The 14944-nt window shown below is 37.7% G+C and overlaps 1 protein-coding gene across 2 annotated transcripts in view; it reads left to right on the plus strand.

Moving 5' to 3' along the window:
• The first annotated feature begins 845 nt into the window (after window positions 1–845).
• The window catches only part of LOC122634242 (zygotic gap protein knirps-like), a 33523-nt gene continuing 19424 nt past the window's right edge, over window positions 846–14944 (plus strand). The window contains exons 1-2 of one of the 2 annotated variants that reach the window (XM_043822987.1): window positions 846–1893; window positions 13743–13820. In XM_043822987.1, the coding sequence (XP_043678922.1) occupies window positions 13743–13820 (78 nt within the window). In that variant the 5' untranslated portion in view covers window positions 846–1893. Of the gene's footprint in view, window positions 1894–13742; window positions 13821–14294; window positions 14548–14944 lie in introns of those variants that run through there. The other variant, XM_043822989.1, reaches the window with a different exon arrangement.

Raw genomic sequence — 14944 nt, forward strand, 5'->3', positions numbered from 1 at the left:
CGCAAACGAGATTAGCGTGCAATTAATGCGATAACTGTCACAGAGGAAAAATACGATCGGCCGGGCAGCTCGTAAAATCTGGTAGTCGGAGACGACGTATCCAGGATGTAAATTGTACAGTTACCTCTTGCGTGATTAGAACGAGAAAAAGATAGACTGGTCGTCGTACACCTACGAGTTTCCTTCTTACGTTTGATAGGAGACAGGGGCCCACATAGAAAAGTTCCTTTTAACGCCGGCACGCTTCTTCTTCCTCGAGATTATCGTAGGTGCTAGTCCGGCCAGAGCCAGCTAGGAGGCTTCGAATAATCGCACGTTGACCGTAATATACCAATAAATGCTGAATTACACGGAAAGACCGCGAGTACCGCATTAAGGATTCTTATCGGTACTTTATTACTATCTCAATCCATCCAGAATTGTTCAGCGTATACATAGGATAGGATAAGTATGTGTGTATGTGTATGTATGAGATAACTATGACTGTAAAACCAAGACTTTTAAATATCACATAAAGAAAGCAAAAGAAAGTCCACCTGTTGTATACGAGCTGGACTGAAAAGTAATTAAATCGAGAAGAGAGAGAGAGATGGATAAAGAGAGAAAAAAAAGGGAGAGAGAGAGAGAGAGAGAGAAATGGTAATTCTTTTCAATCCCAAAGAAGCAAGTAGAGTAAAAGAGAAGAAGAATACGAAGAATACGAAGAAGGAGGAGGAAAAAGGTGGAGAGGGAGCAAGAAGAGGAGGAGCAGTGTACTAAGAGAAAGAAAGAAAGAAAGAAAGAAAGAAAGAAAGAAAGAAAGAAAGAAAGAAAGAGAGATGTTAGAAAATCTTACGGAAAGGCACGAGGGACGGCAAACTATCCCAGAAGAGTGGGATAAGAATGGGTGTTACCAGATTGGTCGATCTCGTGGGACCGGCCGTGTTGGGATTGGTCGAACGATTGGTCCCAAGTTGGGCCCATTGGTTGCTAGCGAGACAGGCGTGAACCGATGGGCATGTACAGGTGAGTCCGCAGAAGTAGGGGAAATCGGTAGCGTTGGTAAGACACGACTCTCTTCTCAGGCACCTTCGATGCAGTCGAACAGATCGCAGCGATCGCGAAGCGGCAGTCCTCTCCCGTCCATCGACGTGGTCGCACCGAGTCTCGTGGAGGTTCGAGAGAGACAGAGAGTGACTGACGTTACGCACACGAGGAAAATAAATAGAAAAAGAAATAACGTATCTATTGCGCGCGAATGGACGAGAAATTATAGAGGAGTAGAAGTGAGAGGGAAAGAAAAGAAACGAAGGATAGAAACGAAAGAGAGACAGAAAGAGAGAGAGAGAGAGAGAGAGAGAGAGAGAAAGATCACACGTGATCGAGATTGTCGCGAGTAAATATGTAAAAATCCTTTTTTTTTATCGTTTCGTATTGTTTTTCGTTCGAGAGATTTCAAGATCGGTGATAGATGCTTATCGTTATCCGACGCTGAATAAAAAAAAGTTTCTCGCCTGACTCAAGGTCATCGTATCGAGAAAAGAACAAGAAGAAGTAAAAGTATTGGAAGAAGCAGAAGAAGAAGAGGAGGAGGAGAAGGAAGAAGAAAAAGAAGAGGAAGAAGAACCGCCCGTACCACAGTTCACGTTGATTAACACGCCACGTGCTCGAAGGAAAATGTTTCTCGCGAGATATTGACGAATGACTTTTCGTTTCCTTTTTCTTTTTTATCGGACGAACATCTTTCTTTTTCTCTCGGCTCCTTCCTTCGAGGATCTGAAAGGGGAAATTAGTTATATACAGTGTGTAAACGTGTGAACGCTGACTCGGACTATACTAACAGGTCGGATTTTTCGTTAAGTGATATTGCTAACTACCTACCAGGAAATTTGCGTGGATATCTTAATAATAAAGGTGAGTGATACTAATTAAGTGGATACCTTACTACTTCTCTTTTTTTTTTTTTTTTTTTACATTTTTTTCTGCATGTTTTGATTGATTAAAAGAAAAAAGAAATAAGAAGAGAGACATGAGAGTTTTAGTTAAACTTCTCCGTTACATAGAGTACCTAAGTACTACGAATATGAGTCACTATAGCAGCATTGAAGTCTCTCGCGAGATTCATTTCGAGCATCGAAGTCTTCGGTGATTCACTCGTCTTATCTTGTATTATCATAGTTAAAGTTTATTAGATCGACGAACGATTTTTGTCGACGTTTATTTTTTTTTTTTTCTTATTTCTCTTTTTTTCTTTTTATATCAATCTTTATAAATATTAATAGATAATCAAATTGAAAGTCTTTCGATTGATCTAATTGATCAATAACGAGTAGGATCTAAGTAAAGTTTAAATAGATTCGAATTAAAAGTTCTCTACGGTCTTTTCGATTATCGAAGGATCATTAAATCGTGGATTCGATGTCCGTCGATCGCGGGAATCGGTCGATGCTTGAAGGAAAATAATCTAATTAGCAAAATTCGAGTGCGTTGAACCCGATTATTACGGCTTATTTCGTCAGTACGAGGTAGAGCCGATGATTTATTTCTGATTGGTTCCTTCGTAAATCAACTCGCGCGCACGACTCCTTCTTCCGACCGGCTTGTTCTTTCGTTCGTTCTTTCCTTCGTTCGTTCGTTCGTTCGTTCGTTCGTTCGTTCGTTCGCTCGCGATTATCCGATCGCGTGAAATCGATAATACGGCTAAATCGCGCTCCTTGTACTTACTTTCGTCGCTCGAAAGAAAAGAAAATGAGAGACGTGAATGAGAAATGAAAAAGAGCTGACTTAACGAAAAAAAAAAAAAAAAAGAAAGAAAAAAAAAGAGAGGAAAAAAGAAGCTAACAAAATGAAAAGATGAAAGAAGAAAAATAAAAAAAAGAAGAAGAAAAAAGGAAATATTATGCTTTACAAGCGTTGCGCTCGTTGCACGGAACACGTTTATGAAATTATGACGACCGCCGAGAGACTCTGCGCTCATAAATATCCGTTAAATAAATGAGTAACGTACCACGAGATTAGCCGCATCATCGGTTACCATGTAAACGACGAAATTGCATAATATGTTGTTTCTCGCGCTCGCGCGTGCTGGTTATAAATATTAAATCTCGCTTAACATAACACATCGACTATGGTATGTAATTACGACGTGTATCGACTCCCCTTTACTCTCGTCGAACCGATCTCATCGTCTTTCTCGTCCTTCTCGTTTAAAAGAGAAAAAAAAAGTAAGAAAGAACAGAGAAGAAAGAAAAAAAATATCTTTGACGTCCTAACAAAATGTAACTTGATATCGTACTAGGATCGGTAGTTAAACAAAAAAAGAAAGAGAATAAATAAATAAGAAATATATGCATATATATATATATATATATATATATATCGTTGAGTATCAGCTGATATCAGCTTTTATCGATTAGATGGTTCGTTTTAATAGAATTAAATATTATACAACATCGTTACGCACACACCATACATTGTATAGACACATATATAGTTACATATATGTTGGATAGTCGCAAATGAAAACATTATCGTCACCCCTCAGAGGAGCCTGTTGCTATAATATTTGCCTACCGGTAGACACTATCGTAATTTCGTTGCGCACAAAGGACTTGTAGCCATCCTTTTCCCTCTTTCTCTCTCGCTCTCTCTCTTTCTTTCTTTCTCTGTCTTTTTCTTCGGTGAAATAAGAGTCGTAAGGACCCGTATGCGTATGTTTATGCAAATGGTCTATACATAAGAGAGAGAGAGAGAGAGAGAGAGAGAAAGAGAGAGACAGAAAAAGAGAAAAAGAAAGAGAGAGAGAAGCGTTACAATTATTATGCATAGACTCTTGGCGCGAGGCTCTCCCATGTCAAAATATATTTATTGCTGCATTTTTTTCTCTCTTTCTTTCTCTCTTTTTTAACATACCCTTTGAACATTGACTGCGGTGTGTCGACCGCTATTGTCGCCCTTTCATACGGTTATTACCCCACTTGTACGTAGGGCAAACTTTGCGCGTGAAGAGTTTTATAAAGAGTCGTCGAGTTGCTCTCGTTTCTAATCCCCTCCCTTTCCCTTCGTTTCCTCTCACCTCTCACCCCTTACCCCTTACCTCTTACCCTTACTCAACTCAAACCCCCATCCAGTTCCCTCTCTCCTTTCTCTCTCTCTTTCTCTCTCTCTCTCTCTCTTTCTCTCCCTCTCTTACCCTCTTTTCAACACATTCGAGTTTCCTTCCACGATGCACGTGCACACGCGTACTCGGGTAAATAAGCAAATGCTTAGACAGGCTCGGATCTACGTCTAATTTAATCCTTTTGTTTGTTTAATATCTTTAATGGAATACACATCGATCGATTATTATATTCGATTTTTTTTTATTTTTTTTTATTTTTTTTTTTTTTTTTTATATAAAATATACTTCGGTCTCTTATCGAAAAAATATTAGATATCAGATCTAATCACTGCAAAGCGATAATATTAAATTGCGTGGGAATATTATGGGAAAATATTGTGGGAAATGTTGTGTCAAGGATAAAGTTTAGATAGAAAGAATGAGATCCTCTCGTCGATGAATTAATAAGAAGAAATTAAAATTTATGTATGTTAAAGGATGTTACATATATATGTACTTACGTACGAGCCGGTTCACGTTATGATTATAAACGTTTGATTTTACGTTCAGAATTCTTTTCTTTTCTTTTCTTTTCTTTTCCTTTTTTTTCTTTTCTTTTCTTTTTTTTTTTTTTGGTTAATGTCAAATTTCTTAACTTTTTACTAGTTTCCTATGTGATTTATTATTTATATATATATATATATATTTTATATTTAAAATAAATTTTGTTTAATGATCAATTTTAGTACCGTTAAACAATAAAACTTTTTATTGCCGGTTGAATAATAAATTGAATATAACAATGTATATAAGAGGTATGCAACTTTATTAATTTTTTTTATGGAGTTTCATCGTCAAGTCAATTAAACGAATGAGTCATATAGTAATGACGTATGTTAACGATCGTATTCTATATTGACTTCTCTTTTCCAGAACGATCTTTCCAATGATACTCGTAATCGAAACTTTTTCTTAACTGTCGTACACTCCCTTTGTTGGCACGTTCACTCACACTCTCTTTTATTTCTTAAAATAATATCGACAAAGAACGATACGTAACAATAAAGTCGGCAGACTCGCCGTCGTCAAAGCAAACTCGTTGAAAGGCGCGATTCGATACCGATTCGGTTTACCAACGTTCCGGCAAATCATCCCACACGATATATTCGAAGCTTCAACGTACTTACAATCTACGATATTTATTATTATTATTTTTTTTTCCTTTTTTTTTTTTAATCCTCATTTCATTCAACGGTTCAAGTTTTAAAAGTGAGAGAGAGAGAGAGAGAGAGAGAAAGAGAGGATCGAGTGCGAGCCTGAAACGACTGGTGGATAGCGATTTGCATATTAACCCTTTGATGCGGGCCCGTCGTCGTTCTCGTCCTCGTCACGGGGTCGTAATCTGACTTAACGTTTTTTTTTTGTCAGCACCAACACCAAACAACCACCAACAACACCATCACAATCACCAGTCGTCATTTGTTTACCACCCTTCTTCTCGACTTTTTGATCTTCCATTAAAAAGATAGAGATAAGTAAATTCTAATCCTGTTTCAATGATAAACATTAAAAACGCGACGATGATGACACACGTATTACGTATTTTTTATGTTTATTTTTCGAGGAGAAAGCATTATTTTGAAGATTTGACAAATGGGGTAAGATTCGAAATCGTTGAATTAAAATCGTATCGAGTGATTCGACTTGAGGTAGTCCGTAAAAATGACATGAGTTTTCGATAAGACACGTGAGTTTGCGGTATGAAGTCTTATCTCGACTGGTTTTGTCAGTAACGCTCGAAGATGCACTTTAACGACATTGCCAGGCTATTCACCGTTCGTGCATCCGTTACTTTGGTAATCTAATCCTGTGCTCTTTGTCCGCGACGAGATAATGTGTGCGATTTACAGGGAACGACACTTGGTCTTGCTTCCGTCGATGTAGTACGATCTTCCTTCTCTCTCTCTCTCTTTTTTTCTATTTATCTCCTCCTCATTTTCTTATCAAAGTCTACCAAAGGAATCAATTTAAAGGAAGGAAAGGTTGATTTGAATGACCGACCGTTGAATCGGAAAAGGACGTTCTCGTTTTACCTATAAGTGGTATTCAATTATAAGATAAAATTTCATATATTATATTCTTATAGTTAACAATCTTTTATATAATTGAAACTCTTTATACCTATTTATATAATTTATCTACGTATATATGTATAAGTATTATAATGTAACGTCGCTTGCGATAAATTGTATCGTTTCGAAGAAGATACTCGTACGAAACGGTGCTATTATACGAGCGAACGTTCGGACTTTTACGAGATTGTAAATCAACGATGGCGTGCTTAATCGCCGAATAAACGAGAGATTAAATTCCGTTTCGGAGTAGGACGAGCTACACGAATATCTCCCGTTATTTCATTCTTCCGGGTCTTTTTCTTTCTATCTCTCTCGCTCTCTTACTTTTTAACGAGTAAAGGAATAAAGTAGAGTAGAAAAATAGAGTCCTCTTTCTCTCTCTCTCTCTCTTTCTTGTCTTATAAAATAGAGTAAGGAAATTACCGATTTGAGGAAATATCTTTGAAACGATTTAAAATTATATATATATATATATAACATTTTCTCTTTACTTGTAATACTTTTTATGTCTGAAAAATCATTAATTAAGATGAAAAGACTAGGTATCTTTTTACACGAATACTAATATACATTACTTTGCTATACTTTCTCTATTATCACATCTTTAACTTGCTACAAGTTATATAACAAGTAGCAAGAGTTTCGAACGGTTTCCTACACCCCTGGTGTAAATACACATATGAATGTAAGAGAGCCTAACGAATCGTTTCGATGGAGCATCTACAAAAGGACTCGTGATTCCCACAAGTGGAAGGAAAGGAAAGGAAAAGAAATGAAATGAAAGGAAAGGAAAGGAAAGGAAAGGAAAGGAAAGGAAAGGGGTTATTGCGGTTCTCGCTAGAATCCTTTTCGATGAACTCTACAGAGTCAGAGATAGAGACAGAGATAGAGATAGAAAGAGAGAGAGGTGTCGAAGGAAAATCGCTAGTGTCTCCGTTAAAAATCGGATCGGTCACGCATCGAGAAGACGAACAATGCTTTTAAGAAGGACTCTTCGCGAGATGGTAAAGAGAAAAAGAAAAAGAGAAAGAGAAAAAAAGATGAAAGAAAGGTTTAGTCGAGATCCATCCCCCTTTAGCCTAAACTGTCGCGATAAATGATCCTACCGAGGGTTATTAATTGTTTTTGGCTCCCGGAGCAAAGAAAGCAAACGGAGGCAAGCATCCGTCGTTCTCTCGCGAAAGTGTATTAACGGAAAAACGAATTCTATCTATCTCTCTTTCTCTTTTTCTGTCTAGCTATGTCTATCTCTTCTTCCTTCTCTTTTTTTCTCCCTCTTCGTTCAGAAAGAGAATCCTCCTCCAGCTTGGTTGGCACACCTATCGAGTCGATTCTCTCTCTCTCTCTCTCTCTCTCTCTCTCTCTCTCTCTCTCTCTCTTTCTGTCTACTACCTGCAGGAAGCATCATTTTTCAAGGACTCGATAGATGCGAAGCCTGCCGAGAATCAACGATCATCCATCAAAGTGATCGTTAAAAACGCATCTCCACCGATACAAATTGCGCGACCTGTCCCGAAAACCAAACCTACGAATTTTCTCCGATAGAAAATATTCCGATAGATTTTTTACTTCGTTTTACCAACGTTTTTATATTCTTATTTTTCTTTTTTTTTTTCTTTTCTTTTCTTTTCTTTTCTATTCTATCGACGAATCGAAGCACGAGAAACGTAAAAATCGTTTTTCTTTCTTCTTTTTCGTTTTGTTTTTTTTTTTTTTTGATCTGTTTTTTTTTCGTGTTACGAGCACGAATTACTCGGTCGTGCGTACAATTGATTTCAATCTAATTGCCTATCGGATTAAAATATTTCCGCTATGTATGGAGTGGAGAGGAAAGGAGGGGATGGTGGGGTGGGGTAAGAGGGTGGGGGTTCCACGTGCAACGCGTTTATTTACAAGCAGATTTATTTGCAGATAAGGACACAGGTAGTTGTGTATATACAAGACGATGTTATCGCGATACGGTCCGGTAAGGTTTGGCGCGTAAAGTTCTCATGAAGCCTTCGCGGGTATAGGCCGGTGATATATCGACTTCTTCTTTCGAGTAGATTCATTAACTCATTAACTTAGATAGAGAAAAAGCGAAAGAAAGAGAGGGAGGGAGAGAGAGAGAGAGAGAGAGAGAGAGAGAGAGAGAGAGAGAGAGGAAGAGAAAAAGAGGGACTAAGAGAAAAGGATAGAGAAAAATGGCCGCTCGTATATCACTGGCCGGGCAGTAATCAAGTGCTCATTCTTAATGCGGTAATAAATTTGTGAATTAATATACCTCTAATTAATTATATCGCATAGGTTACGTTCACTCCCGTATACTCGTTACTTTGATCGAATCGTAATGATCGACGTGCTTACAAAAACCGTGTCATTCTCTCAGGGCAGACGAAGTCGAACGTGTAACTTACATATAAGTAAATTACGCGTTCGTTGAGTGTTACGAAACGATGAAAGAGAAGATGATATTTGTGATAAAATATCAATGAAATTTGTATTTTGTAATGAAAAAAAAAAGAAATGGAAAGAAAAAAAATGGATATATATATATATAGAGAGAGAGAGAAAGAGATAGATAGATAGATAGATATAGTTAGTAGAACGATATCAATTGAAAATTATTTTCAAAGAGAAATATTATAGAGGAGAGATGGATAAGGGACGAGAATGATTGTGGTAACGTAAGTTGCGTGCCTCGCCTGCGGGATCGACATAAATCACGCGAGATCTTTGCCCACGACCTGGGATCATCGGCGAGAATGTTCGACTTCGACTTCGACTTCGAGAACGAACGAACTAGATTCTACCGGTGATCGTCAGTGAAGTTTCTATGTTATATATTATATATAACCAAGAAGGACGATCCGTCCAACTGTACCGCAAGACAAATATTTTCTTAAATCTATTCATATAGGTCTCTCTAAGTAAGTACATGCATACATGTAAACTCTAAATTTCCATCTTAAAGTCAAAGGGTTAATGTTTCAACGACGTACGTTGGCCCTGGAAAAGGGAGAGCCGTGAACGAAGAGTGAAAGCAATAGAAAGAGAAAGAGAAAGAGAAAGATAGAGGGAAAGGAGAGAATGTAAGAGTCAAAAATAAAAAGAAAAGAGAGAGAGAGAGAGAGACAGAGGACTTTCCTGAAGGGATAAACGTCACACGGAACTCGAGTTTAATGGTGCGTAAACTTGGACGTGCCCCTGTTGCCTGTACGTGTCTGGTAGCTCGAGAGATGAGCTCGAAAGGGTCGATCAAGGTGTTCCTTCTTGTTCTCTTCTCGTCATCCTCGTCGAAACGAGAAGTAGGTACCTAACGTTAATATTTCGATGGAGGTAACGCTGTGTAGATGAGAAACGATATCGACTTCATTAACGAACGAGTGCCGAGCAAATATTGACTCTAACTCTTGGAAACTGGGGTACGAGGTGTGTGTATTTACACGAGACCCGCTTTTTCGTGTCCTCGAGAAAGAAAAAGAGAGCAAGAGAGAGAGAGAGAGAGAGAGAGAGAGAGAGAGAGAGAGAGAGAGAGAGAGTAACTTGTACGAAACGAACGTTCAAAAAAACAATGTTGGTAAAATTTGGAAAATATACTACGCGTATTAGAACGATTAGAACAGTTAGATAGATATTCGAGTCGAGAACCGATATATCGATGGATCGACCTTCTCGATGATAAATCGCTATGATAAAATACGATCGCATTCAGGAGAAAAAGAATTTATTCTCGAGCACAAAAATGGATCGACTCGTTCTCTTTTAGTGATTACAGTCCTTGGCCCAAATCGAGCAATAAAAGCCAACGTTCGAATGAGACGGGAAGGGAGTGACACGACGGTGACATCTTTTGTAAAATCAATAGCTTTTCTCTCTCTCTCTCTCTCTCTCTCTCTCTCTCTCTCTCTCTCTCTCTCTCGATCTCCCTCCCTTCTCTCTTTCTCTCTCTCTTTTACTCACTTAAATGGCACGTTAACTGAATATAGACAAACGCCTCGAGTAAGGTCGCCGTCGGTTCAACTTCTTTCGCACGGTGATTTATCGTAAAACGTGATGTATAACCGAGTTAAAAGTCGCTCGACTCGCCATATTCTTTGCTCGATCGTCTAATCGATCGTTTACTTCGATATCAGAAATTATGATAGTTATCGTGTATCTTTCTTCTTTTTTCTTTTTTTTTTTTTTGTCTTTTATAAATATTTCTTTCCGTTTATTTTTCTGTCCACCTCACCGGAAACTTGACTTATAAATCAGAATAATTATTGTATTTCGCCGACTCGCCCGATCCCCTCCTCCGTTCGCACCCTCTTCCACTTCGATTCGTTCTAAATTCTAAAGGATAATCTCTTGCAATTTGTTCGAAACGAGTTCACCCGGTATAAACAAGTGTAAGTATGGAAGATTAGAAAATAGAAAAGAGGGGAATGCCTATATGGGGTTTCGCTTCATCAACGAGCGGAACGCAAGAAGCAATGGGCGTCAAACAACTGTGTCGACGAAAAAACTTAAAAACCTTAACGAACCTTCGAGACGAGCTATCTTTTTCTTCTTCTTCTTTTTCTTCTTCATCTTCTCTTTTTCTCCCTCCCTCTCTCTCTCTCTCTCTCTCTCTCTCTCTCTCTCTGTCTCCGACATTCTCTCTTTTTCTCTCTCTTTGCTTTTATTTTTCTTTCTCTCTATCTTTCTTTCTCTATCTCTCTCTATGTGTCTTTTTCTTTCTCTCGATAGTTTAACGCGGGAGGTTGCGAATCGTGCGCGCGTGCTCCGGAGAAAAACAGTATGGTTGAAGCAAGCCTGCTCTAATTACACGTCGTTCTAAATTCTCGTTAAAATATTTCTTGTAGTAGACAAACGATGCTCGGCTCGGTAGCCTTTTGTTCCTTTCGCTTCTCGACAATTACGATACCTGAAATATATTTCTCCTTTACGTTTCCCTCTGTATAAGCATTTCGATTAATGAACCTTGGAAACCTTCTTGCACTTTTATATTTATAATAGTTGATTATAATTTTTTTCTTTACTTTTTATTTCTTTTCTTTTTTTTTTCTTTTTGTTTTTTTTATGAATTGATTAATGTCGATTCTCGTTGATAAAACGCATTCGAGAGGACTAAAAAAAAGGAAAAGGATTAAGAGAAACGTATTCGCTTATCATTTTCACATATTGATTACAATTTTAACATTTTTATTGGTTGATTAATGTCGGCTCAAGTTGACAAGACATTAAATTCCAACAGATTAAACAAGAAAAATGATCGAGTGAAACGCGTTTGCTTATAATTTTCCTCGCTTTGATTAAGATTTCAACATTTCTACGAATTGATTTACGTCGATTCGATTTGAGAAAACGCATTTCAAGATATTAAACTAGAGAAAGGATTGAAATGAAACGCATTTGCTTATCATTTTCCCACGTTGAATCGAAATTTTCACTTGAGTTGATTAATCGATCAACGCCGATTCGACTCGATGAATTCGTTTGAAGGAAAGAAAAAACACCAAAAAAAAAAAAAAGAAAGAAAGAAAGAAAGAAAGAAAAAAAGTAATAAAAAGATGAAAAAAGAAAAGAAAATTTGACAAAACATTTTTTTCAGTGAACTTGATTGAAAGGAAAAAATTCGAAAAGGAAAAAAAGGTGAGTGGAGGAGGGGAGAAGGGGAGGAGGTTTAAAAAAATGAGAGAAAAGAAAAGAAAAAAAAGAAAAAGAACAAGCGAGTTGGTTTGAGTGAGAACACTCACGAGAAGGTGCCGGCGTTATAGACCTTTGTGACACTCTAGAGTCCAGCGAGAGTGCAGATGGCAGCGTTCGACGAGATAGCGCTGATTTATGATAGGTCGGATCGTTCGGTACCATGCGTTTCGGTTCGATCGTTAGAAAAGCGAGTAAGAGACCGAACGGTACTGAACGATGAAGAAAAAGAAGAAGAAGAAGAAGAAGAAGTAGAAGAAGAGGAAGAAGGAGAAGAAGAGCCGACTACTAATGGCCTAAGTCGAGAGGACTTCCCGATCCTCTTCGTCAGCGTCGGTTGGTTGCCCGATCGAAGAGGAAGAGGTGAAAAGCGTTCCGTTGCTTCTTTGTCGATAAATTTTAACTAGAAGATCCATTAACTAGCGCGCGTTTATACGACGAGTAGACCGATAGAGAAGCCTCGGACTCGGTGCCCATCTGTTGTTCGTCGTTTGTAAATGATAGAAAAAAAAAAAAAGGTTTCGATGGATAGAGAGAGAGAACATTTTTTTCTCGAGGACATCTTCGACGCTTTTCGCGTGGGAGACACTTTACGATCACATTTCTTTTTTTTTTTCCTCTTCTTTTTTTTCGTATTTTTTATCGACGAAATTAATATCGATGTTTTCGGAGATACCTACGTTGTATCTTTAAAAATAGAAGTCGAATCGGCGGCCAGTTTTACGAGTTAAAAAAGATGATGGAAGAAGATAATAATGTAGCTAGGATCGGCCGAGAAAAATTGCGTATTGAGGCTTATGACGAAAGAAAAAGGGGAGAGAGGGAAGACAAAAAAGAAGGATTATGAGAAACGAATAATGTCTTTATTTAATAATTTATGATTTTCGATAATAAACGAATCGTTTTTGCGGATTCGAAGGAATATTGATTGAGCGACGATAAAACAATTTGGTGACAAGAGCCGACTCCAAGCCACGTGCATAATTTTTGCAAGTCAGAATGAAAGAGCGAGATAAAGAGAGAAAGAGCATCGCGTATTATTCGATTGAATTATTAGAAACTAAATTACACGTCGATAACTCGGTACATCGATAAATAAGGATCGAGTATAAAAAAAAAAGGCGTTAAACTTCAAAGAAGGAAATACTGAATAATAACGTTAACAGTTGAAAAATGAAAGCGTTATTATCCTAACTCGAACTATTATTTCTTCTCGTTATATAGATGCGTTTCGTTTCTCGTTGCGGATGCACGATGCCAGTCATTTTTACGTAACTCGAACGTTCGAAAAATAGTCAATCTCTTTCCCTCTCCCTTCTCCCTCTCTCTCCTCACTTCTATCCATCTATCTTTATCTGTCTCTCTTTCTGACCGATACGTACGTCGCTTTGATTACGAGTCGACTTGCGTCAGCCTTTTCTAGTAGACGGAAGAAGAAGTAGAAGAAGAAAAAAAAGAAGAAGAAGAGGAGGAGGAGGTTTGTGATCGACGTGAAAATCACGTTGCTGTTATTTTTCCTCGCGTATGTACGCGCCAATTCGAGATTGAACATCCGTGAGAGATATTGTGGGAGGAATAAAAATCAAAGCGAACGTAGAAAACCGGTTCGACGGCGCTACCTCATCCCACCCCACTTCACCCTACCCTACCCCACCCTACCCCTATCTTCTAACTCTTTATCCTAAGCCAAGGATGAAACAAGCAGAGCTCACTGACGCGCGCGTTTATATATATATATATAATATATGTGTATATGTGTGTATGTGTGTATGTGTGTATGTATGTATGTATGTATGTATGAATGAGTATGCGTGCGTTCGTTCTATATCCTTCGAGTAACATAATTTCTATAATTGCAGATGAACCAACAGTGCAAGGTCTGTGGTGAGCCAGCAGCAGGTTTTCATTTCGGTGCTTTCACATGCGAGGGTTGTAAGGTGAGAAAATTTTTTAACAGAAAAATCGATTTCCCATTATTTCCTTCTTGTTTTTTTTTGTTTTCCCTTTTGTTTTGTTTCATTTTGTTCTTTTGTCTTCTCTAATATTATTCTTCGTTACACGTCAAATTAATCGCACACTAACTCGACACACACACCGATTAACTTAATTTGTGGGAAAATCGACGAACGATTTATGCAGGTTGAGTCACTTAGCTACGCTGAAAGTAAGTAAATAAAGCGATAAAGAGAGCATTCCGAGCGATTACATTAATAATTGATATTGCGATAATGAGTATAAATTTTATTAGAAAATTTATTAAGTGGGGAAAAAAACGTTTTATTGAATTAAAGATAATATATATATATATATATATATATATATATATATATATATATATACGAACACACAGCATGTATGCATATATATACATATACATAAATACACATACACATAAATATACATATATGTATTAAGTCATAATATCGTTCTTACACATAAACATCCGGATATCTACAGATGTAATTATTTGTTAAGTGACTCACCCTGCGTATGGAGGCGCTCGCGGTCTGGTTAATTGCACGCTCGAACTACTGCGACATCGAGTTCCGCTTGTCCGACGAGATAGGCACGATATCACGTACTATCGATCGTAAATAAATTCTACGTTCGACCGAAATAAAAGGAAGAAATTTCGCGAAAGTGGCAATATACGTCAATTAAAACGTTAGAATATTCATTGCTGACGTTCTTATATTTTTACTTTTCTTATACTTTTAATTTTCTATTTTTTTTTTCTTTTCGATTTTTTCTTTTTTAAAAATAAAAGAAAGATAGTGCATGTATGCATATATATACACACACACATATACAGTGTAGTAGTGATTTTAGGCACGCGCAGCTGCCACTGTCACATCGACGATCGTTTCTATGCGATTTATACTCCAAGTTTCGTTCCTCTCGAAATCGTAAAGCACGACGGGCGGTCCGACAAAACTCGCTGTCCGCCTGGCACTCCAGTTTTTAAAAGGAGGAACGAAGGTTAATAAGCTCCTTTCCTTCTCGGTGAAAGTTAAGAAAAAAGAAAGAAAAGAGAGAGAGAGAGAGAGAAAGAGAGAAGAAA

This window comes from Vespula pensylvanica, chromosome 14 (genome assembly GCF_014466175.1).
Source record: "Vespula pensylvanica isolate Volc-1 chromosome 14, ASM1446617v1, whole genome shotgun sequence".
NCBI lineage: Eukaryota > Metazoa > Arthropoda > Insecta > Hymenoptera > Vespidae > Vespula > Vespula pensylvanica.